We start from the raw sequence: 8,582 nt of genomic DNA, 5'->3' as shown, positions 1-8,582 counted from the left end.
ATCCTTATTTATATCTCACCATAGATTGATGAGAAATGTTATCAACTTCTTTAAAGTTAAACCTTTAATAGCACCTGAATATTAGGCAACTGTCAAATAAATATAAAGTTTTATTATTCAAATTTTTATGTTCCATCTGTATTGATTAGTTTCTTGTGTATACTTGTTGAATTTGCATGTATTTAAGTTTTCATTTTCAACTTAAGAGGCAAAAGTGGTCAACATGTACAACTTTTTTTAAGTCTAATTATCACATTTTAAAGAGTATATATTAACAATACAACTTGGTAAATTTGAACCAATAATTAAACTTTTCATCAGGTGGGTTCCAGCCTGTGCTCAAGTGCTAATTGATAGGAAAGGTGACTGGGCCGATCTTGTACCCAAGCATGACAATGCTTCGTTGTTCAGAGTAGAAAGATTTTATTCTACGGTGGGAGCCCTGATGTCTCTACAACTTCGTTCTGCTGTCATGAAAAGCCTGAAAAATTGGATTAACTTTATGAAGTTGTATGAGGTTAATTGTAGTTGAAATATCTATGCTGTGACTTATATATGTGTTCTTATCTGAAGTTAATGACAGTTTCTTAAATATAACTTTGTAATCTGACTCGTTATTCTATCTAAATAAACAGACTCTTACATTATTTTCCATTTTCTTCTTCTTCTTCTTTCTCTGAGCTCCAGTGTTCTTCACTATAATTTTAGAAGTTTCTTTAGTATCAGATTAATATTAACTTCTTATCAAAGCAATCTACCTACATAGAATAAAAAATTAATCCAGTAATGAATATATTTAAATTAATGTACTGTTCTTAGTTACAATGGTTAGAATGGATTGTTTCATCAGTTGGATATTTTCATTGTTACCAGTATTTTTACCATAATCTTAATAATATCTTATGAGATTCAGCCATCTTAGAATCTATTAGACCCACTTGATTCAATATAAGAATTTAGGACTAATAACATGCAAAATTATGTTATAATATAGAAGATCAGCCATCTTAGGTCTATTAGACCCACTTGATTCAATATAAGAATTTAGGACTAATAACATGCAAAATTATGTTATAATATAGAAGAAATTTGTAAGTACATTAGAGCCTTCCTTTGGATATAAAGAATTGACCAATCAAAAGGAAATGGCAAACAAAAATATATAAAACTACATTAGATTTTTGTAGTTATTGAAATGTATTAAAATTCTTAACTTTTACTGTGTGTGTGTCAACCAATAGAGATTTTGCAGAATGAAAAGCTTATTTGCAGTATGTATTGTAATTTCTCTATATAAATCAGGGTTGTCTCCCTGTCAAGTTGTGGGAAACTGGACAGTAACCAATTTAAATGAATGGCATCTGGTTCACACAGTAATCAATTTAAATGGATGGCACCTGCTTCACACAGTAACCAATTTAAATGGATGGCACCTGCTTAACACAGTAACCAATTTAAATGGATGGCATCTGCTTCACACAGCAACCAATTTAAATGAATGGCATCTGCTTCACACAATAACCAATTAAAATGAATGGCATCTGATTCACACAGTAACCAATTTAAATGGATGGCACCTGCTTCACACAGTAACCAATTTAAATGAATGCCAAACTTGAGCGTTCATCCTGCTTGATCTCCGAGAGGACCACCCGAGTTCCTTTACAAAATTGATTTATGGCATCTGCTTCACACGTTAACATCAAATGTAGAGATTGAATCAGACAGGTAAAAAGAAAGAATGGAACATAAAATAATACCTTGGGAATGTTTTGGTTAGCATGTGTAATTTCTTCCACCACATTAGTTAAGAAGTCCTGGCAATGTGTTAAGTTTGGTACACACTGAACTAAATTATCTTGAACAGTGACTTTCAGCAACAGTAAACATGGCTGCAGAAACATCAAGTCCTCATAACTTCCAGCAAAATCATTTCCATCCTAATACAACAACAAAAAAAAACAAACTACATAAATACAATAAATTACTGGTAGTACTGTTGAATTTACCCAAACTGTAATGTCCCTAATCAACTTTTACCACTGACAAGTCAAGCAGGAATTAAAAGTTTAATAAAATAAAATTGTTTTCTATATTATAAGCAAATGTACCAGCATCTTGCATGGCACTTACTTCAATCGATTTATGGGGACGTGAGGATGACGTGCATGTGTGTCATTTGCCTTGCAGGTCACTAAATACAGGCAATAAGCAAAGGTGCCCATCCTACCTATAGTATTAAACATCATTTTTATTTTAGGAAATGTTCTATAGAAGAAACACAGTATTCGTTGATTTTGATTTTTTTAAAAATTACAAGAACATGCTGAAACATAGTTATTATGTGACAGCAGTCATTAGGTGAAATGTTTACTTGTTTTTTAATGAAATTCATAATTTATATTTAACGTAGTTTGGTTCACAGATGTATTTTTAGTGCCTTTAAACGTGATTGTTCTTATGGGAAAGTTGAGTGCCTTACGCTTGTGTTTTTAAGTTTTAAAAACAATAATAAGTTATTAGCTGTCATTAATATCGAGATGAAGAACTTAAACAAGTAGGTTTTTATGTTCTTGTAATCGTCCATTTATTTGTTTGAAAGTTTCGTCATCCTTACACATTTTGTCCTTCTTTTTATTTTTGTGCATTTACTCTTGTAAATTATATTCCTTACGAGACAATTGTAGTATTTATGTGCAAATTTACACCAGCCATACGTGACAACATTCATATTTCAGAATAGTAACCAAGTTAAGTCTATAATCTGTCTATTATATATACAACTAGTTCCTATCTGTTACTTAGCCACGTCTTCATTGTTTATCTTTCGAACTTGGTTGGTATAAGTAGCTTTGGGTTGCATTACGTTCTTGTAGTAACATATATGCAAATATGATAACTACTTAAAAGTTTTAATGTTTGCCACTTTATTGGTGACTTGAAGCATAATGGGAAATGTTTTTAAATTCTCCCTTTTTGTCCATCGTAGTGGTGGTCCTAGTTTAGAGGAATAGTGGTACACAAGTAAACCACTCCTGCATTAACAAGAGGTTCGACAATTAGGCTGGACAGAACGTTAATGTGAGAACAAGTGCACTGTTCAATTGTGTTACACAACTTTCAGGCTGAGAACAACATAAGATAAAACTAGAGGAACTTGAAATCAAAATGAAAATAAAATGTGCATAAAATAGCAGACAAAAATGTGCTAAGACAGTGATGGGACTACTTTTCCAGTGAGTTCTGACTTTCTCGGATTAAAACGAACTGTATCCTTCAAAACTTGGAATTAATCTTCTTCCAAAATCACAAAAAATGTATAAACAAAGCAAACTCTTTCTACAGCTGACTAACTGGAAAACATCATCAGAATACAAAAATATCTCTTCTCCATTTGATAGAGACAAGGACAAGGTATCTTTCAAACACAAGGTCAAGAAGGACACAATGCACCTATTCCATGAAACAGGCCCCGCATGACCAGGCGGTTAGGGCGCTCGACTCACAGTCTGCGGGTTGTGGGTTCGAATCCCTATCCCACCAAACATGCTCGCTCTTTCAGACATGGGGGTGTTATAATGTGATGGTCAATCCCACTATTCATTGGTAAAAGAGTGGCCCAAGAGTTGGTGGTGGATGAGTGATGACCAGCTGCCTTACACTGCTAAATTAGGGGCGGCTAGCACAGATAGCCCTCGTGTCGCTTTGCACAAAATTGATAACACACCAAACCTTTTGGAGTCACTGCGGATTACATTAAGATACTAGAGAAAGATGGGCATTGTAAAAGTTCTTAAGTTCTGCTATCACTTCAACAGGCTTGCTGTTTGTTTTAAACCAACAAGATGTGATGAAAATTTTCCATTATGTATTTTATTGTATATGATATGTTGAATGTATGTGTGTGTATGCCATGAAATATGGTTAAACATACCTTTTTACACCATAAACTATGTTTTTAGATATATTGAATTGCCATTTTATTTATTATGTATTTTATTGTATATGATATGTTGAATGTATTGTGTGTGTGTGTGCCATGAAATATGGTTAAACGTACCTTTTTACACCATAAACTATGTTTTTAGATATATTGAATTGCCATTTTATTTATTTGTTTTGAAGTCACGTTCATTACAGAAATAAGTATAGGGCATGAAATACTGGGATATGCTAATATAAGTCTTAAGCTCATTTACTTTCTAAATTTTTCTATATTATTCGACAAAAATGTGTGAATTTTGTAAGGTTCACTCTGCACCATTTTGAACTGTCCTGAGATAAGTGTGATTTAGAAGTTGTAACACTTTTTTGTAATATATATTTTTCTGTCCTCTTTAAAGATTGAGAAGATTTTGTTTCCAGAGATGAGAGAAAGCCAAATGTGTCTTTGTTCTGTCCTCATAGACGATGACTCTATGCAGGCTGCTGTGAAAAGAACTACTGAAATCTTTCAGAAGAATATAATAGGAGCTGAGAAGTTAGTTGACCATCATTGACTTTTCCCTTTGTAAATTCTGGTATCTATTAGATATTGGTATAATTATAAAATGTGATGCTACAATAAAAAAGTGTCATTTTAGTGTTGCTCTGGAATTTGTCTTTGTCAGAAGCAGGCATTTTAAAAACTTTTATTGGTTAGTTAAATAAACTTTGGAGAATTTTTTCACCATTTCTCACCCTGTTAAAAATTACACTCTGTGGGTAGTTGTCTGTTCCTTGTCTCGTTGGTTGTCCTCTGTAGGTAGTTGTCTGTTCCTTGTCTCGTTGGTTGTCCTCTGTAGGTAGTTGTCTGTTCCTTGTCTCCATTGGTTGTCCTCTGTAGGTAGTTGTCTGTTCCTTGTCTCCATAACCTAGGATTTGTATTTGTCCATTGATAGATATGTCTGTACTTTTATGTAATATATATATATATATATTTAAATGTTTTCTGTTCAGAAGTTTAACATGACACTGAGATGTAGAAAGAATTTATATATATATATGTCATCAGTGTTATTTTTGACTTGTTTATATCTATATAACTATAATAGTACTGTCTGTTGTATGTCCGTGTAATTACTTCGTAGGATGTGAACAGATCTTCAACAAAATGGGTATGGAGGTTCATTAGGTCCATGTGGGGGTACATAAACATTTTCTGCTTTGTGTTTTTTATGGCCGTTTTCACATTTTATGGGCTACATCTTTTAATTATTTATTGTTACATCAGGTTACATGTTTTAATGGTTCACTGTTACATCAAGTTACATCCTTTAATTGTTTATTGTTACATCAGGTTACATCTTTTAATGGTTCATTGTTACATCAGGTTACATCTTTTAATGGTTCACTGTTACATCAGGTTACATCCTTTAATTGTTTATTGTTACATCAGGTTACATCTTTTAATGGTTCACTATTAATGGATCTTCACCAATTTTGACATGAAGGTTTGTTGGGTCCATGCAGAGATACATGCAAAGTTGCAGTTTCACATTTTGTGTTTTGCAGTTTTTATGGGCATTTTTGAGTTTTTTTGCAATTACACGTAAGGAAAGCATCTTTTCATGTCTTAAAATAACCTTTCATTAATCGTGAGTTTACACAACTTTCGTCCAGGGGACGGGTACTCCAGCAAGCTATAAATAAAATAGTGACTTTAACATCTAAAAAAATGAGAGATAAAAAATATCATAAAGGTATTGTTCTCCAGATGAGTTGCTCTCATCAATTATGGACGGATATCCTGAAAAAAACGATCTTATATTATTTATCAATATTTAAAAGATGTGGTACGTTTAAATGTGTTTTATATGGTTCTTGTCATGCTAATTAACTCCAAATTACAGTACTAATTTTGTGTTTAAATGAACCTAGTTTAACATGTACAGGCAAACAGTACACAAGCAACAGAACAGAGAAAGTAAAATATGTTTTAATGAGAGTACAATTTATCCAGATTTAACATCTATTTAAGGTTAAAATCTTATCAGAAGAAGGAGCCAAAGTTGTTACCCTGCCCACAACATCACTCATATAAACTGTTCCAAAGTTGTTACCCTGCCCATAACATCACTCATATAAACTGTTCCAAAGTTGCTACCATGCCCACGACATCACTCATATAAACTGTTCCAAAGTTGCTACCCTGCCCACAACATCACTCACATAAACTGTTCTAAGGTTGCTACCCTGCCCACAACATCACTCATATAAACTGTTCCAAAGTTGTTACCCTGCCCACAACATCACTCATATAAACTGTTCCAAAGTTGTTACCCTGCCCACATCACTCATATAAACTGTTCCAAAGTTGTTACCCACCCACAACATCACTCATATAAACTGTTCCAAAGTTGTTACCCTGTCCACAATATCACTCATATAAACTGTTCCAAAGTTGCTACCCTGCCAACAACATCACTCACATAAACTGTTCCAAAGTTGCTACCCTGCCAACAACATCACTCACATAAACTGTTCTAAAGTTGTTACCCCGCCCACAACATCACTCATATAAACTGTTCTAAAGTTGCTACTCTGCCCACAACATCACTCATATAAACTGTTCTAAAGTTGTTACCCTGCCAACAACATCACTCATATAAACTGTTCCAAAGTTGTATGCAGCTATTTCTGAGAAAATAGTTGTTACTAAGGGATATTATTTTCTTATTAATTGTTTTTTTAAAGCACAAAGTTGCACAATGAACTATCTGTGCACTTTTAACTGTGGGTATCAAAACCCAGTATTTAACATTATAAATCCTCAAGTTTTATTATAGTATTGATTATTTTTTTTTCAAGGGAACAAATTTATATTATCCCAGTATATATATTTTGCATATAGCATATAGCATATTTTGTTGTTCTTAACTTAAATACTTTCCCCTGTTTTATTAGGAGTAGCTACCTTCCCATATTTGACCAAATACACTGAATGGAAATTTTAGGTCTTGGATGATGTGTGTTGCAACCCGAATGTTTGCTTCTAATTTTGTTGTTATTCTTATTCTATATATGAGATTAAAAGTTAAATATTGTATGTATCACCATTGCTGTGTGGCCCTACTTTTTTAGATACTTCTCTTACACGGACAAATGTTTATCATCTCCGTTACTTAGCTTGTGCTCATGTTTTACTTATCTCCCATTATTGATTGATAAAACATAAATTATTATTTTTCCTTTGATATAGATATTGATAATAGAGATTTAGATTCACAAAGTAACTTATGCTGTATTAGATGTATTTTAAATGTATATTCAGCTAGATCTCCAATATTCCATACAAAAAATGTTATATACTTTTATATTTTCACAATTCTCTAGATACCTCAAGAGGTATGATGAATTTAATGGACTTCTTGATGGGTCAGTTGGGAAGCATATTACCAGTTTCATCAAGAAAAACCCTTCTCTATTGATATTTCAAGAAGTAAAAACTTTTTTGTACTAATTTGAACAGTAAAGGAATTATTTATGTAATTAATATGGAACCATTATCTTATAATGGTTCACTGTTGCACCAGGTTATATCTTATAATGATTCATTGTTACATCATGTTACATCTTATAATGGTTCATTGTTACATCAGGTTGCATCTTATAATGGTTCATTGATACATCAGGTTACATTTTTTTAATGGTTTACTGTTAGGAAGCTAATTTTAGTTAACACTAGGCCAAGATGCTTTTAAGTTTACACATAAGTCTTGGAAAAAAATTATGAAAACTTCTGAAACATTTAGAGTTAAGATGAAATTGTACTTCCACCTCTGCATTTTAACCATTTTCATACTTTTAATTGAATGTTTGTGTTTTGATAATTAAATTTTATACAATAAGCATATCGCAAGATATTTAGCAGAAAACTGATTTTTTAAGTAACTTCATGATAATCATGAATACATCAAAAAAGGTAATTTCCAGGAACTTTCGAAGCTGGAGCAGATGAAGAAAGCAATCACAGAACATTGTAATACTGTACCATTATGCTTGATGTGTTTGGATTGCTCACCAATTAAAGAAGAACTTTGTTCTCGAGTTCAGAACTTGATTCAAAAAGTTATCGACTTTAAAGTGAATGAAAATAGAGAAAACAATCGAAGGTAATCTTTGATTTTATTGTAATTATTTAATAAAATATTACTTTTAATATATATTTTCTATTATTTAATTTATCCAGAACCACTTCTATTAGAAAATATAGTTTTAATGTTCTTACACATGTTCGGTAAAAATCATACAAGTCTTAGGTTATATAGGTAAAACAATCCAAAAAGTATTAGTATAAGTGTTATGATAGAACAGGTGGCATGAGTGCTCTTTTGTGATAAATTGTGTTACTTTGAAGGATTTGTCAGAAGTTTGATGAAATGTCAGAAAAGTTGAATAAAACTCCTGAGACTACAGTCGAACTTGTACATTTGATGGATTACCTCAAAGAGGTTGGTTATGGCTTCTTGTATTTTATGTTTACTGCTGAATTTGTTTAAACATTTAAATTTGATTTTTTTTCTTATTAACTACTCCACTGAATTAGATAAACTACTCCACTGAATTAGATAAACTACTCCACTGAATTAGATAAACTACTC

At 32.2% G+C, this 8,582-nt stretch overlaps 1 protein-coding gene across 1 annotated transcript in view; it reads left to right on the top strand.

Moving 5' to 3' along the window:
* Window positions 1–321: 321 nt before the first annotated feature.
* Window positions 322–8,582, top strand: part of LOC106474978 (dynein heavy chain 3, axonemal-like) — a gene marked incomplete at its 5' end in the record, with an annotated part of 22,869 nt that continues 14,608 nt past the window's right edge. The window contains 5 exons of the mRNA XM_022403228.1: window positions 322–517; window positions 4,344–4,480; window positions 7,315–7,420; window positions 7,915–8,093; window positions 8,339–8,432. Coding sequence (XP_022258936.1) covers window positions 322–517; window positions 4,344–4,480; window positions 7,315–7,420; window positions 7,915–8,093; window positions 8,339–8,432 — 712 coding nt within the window. The remainder of the gene's footprint in view (window positions 518–4,343; window positions 4,481–7,314; window positions 7,421–7,914; window positions 8,094–8,338; window positions 8,433–8,582) is intronic.

This window comes from Limulus polyphemus, unplaced genomic scaffold (genome assembly GCF_000517525.1).
Source record: "Limulus polyphemus unplaced genomic scaffold, Limulus_polyphemus-2.1.2 Scaffold7933, whole genome shotgun sequence".
Classification (NCBI taxonomy): domain Eukaryota; kingdom Metazoa; phylum Arthropoda; class Merostomata; order Xiphosura; family Limulidae; genus Limulus; species Limulus polyphemus.
The sequence above is the reverse complement of the archived record's forward strand: the minus strand, read 5'-3'. Positions and strand labels throughout refer to the sequence as shown.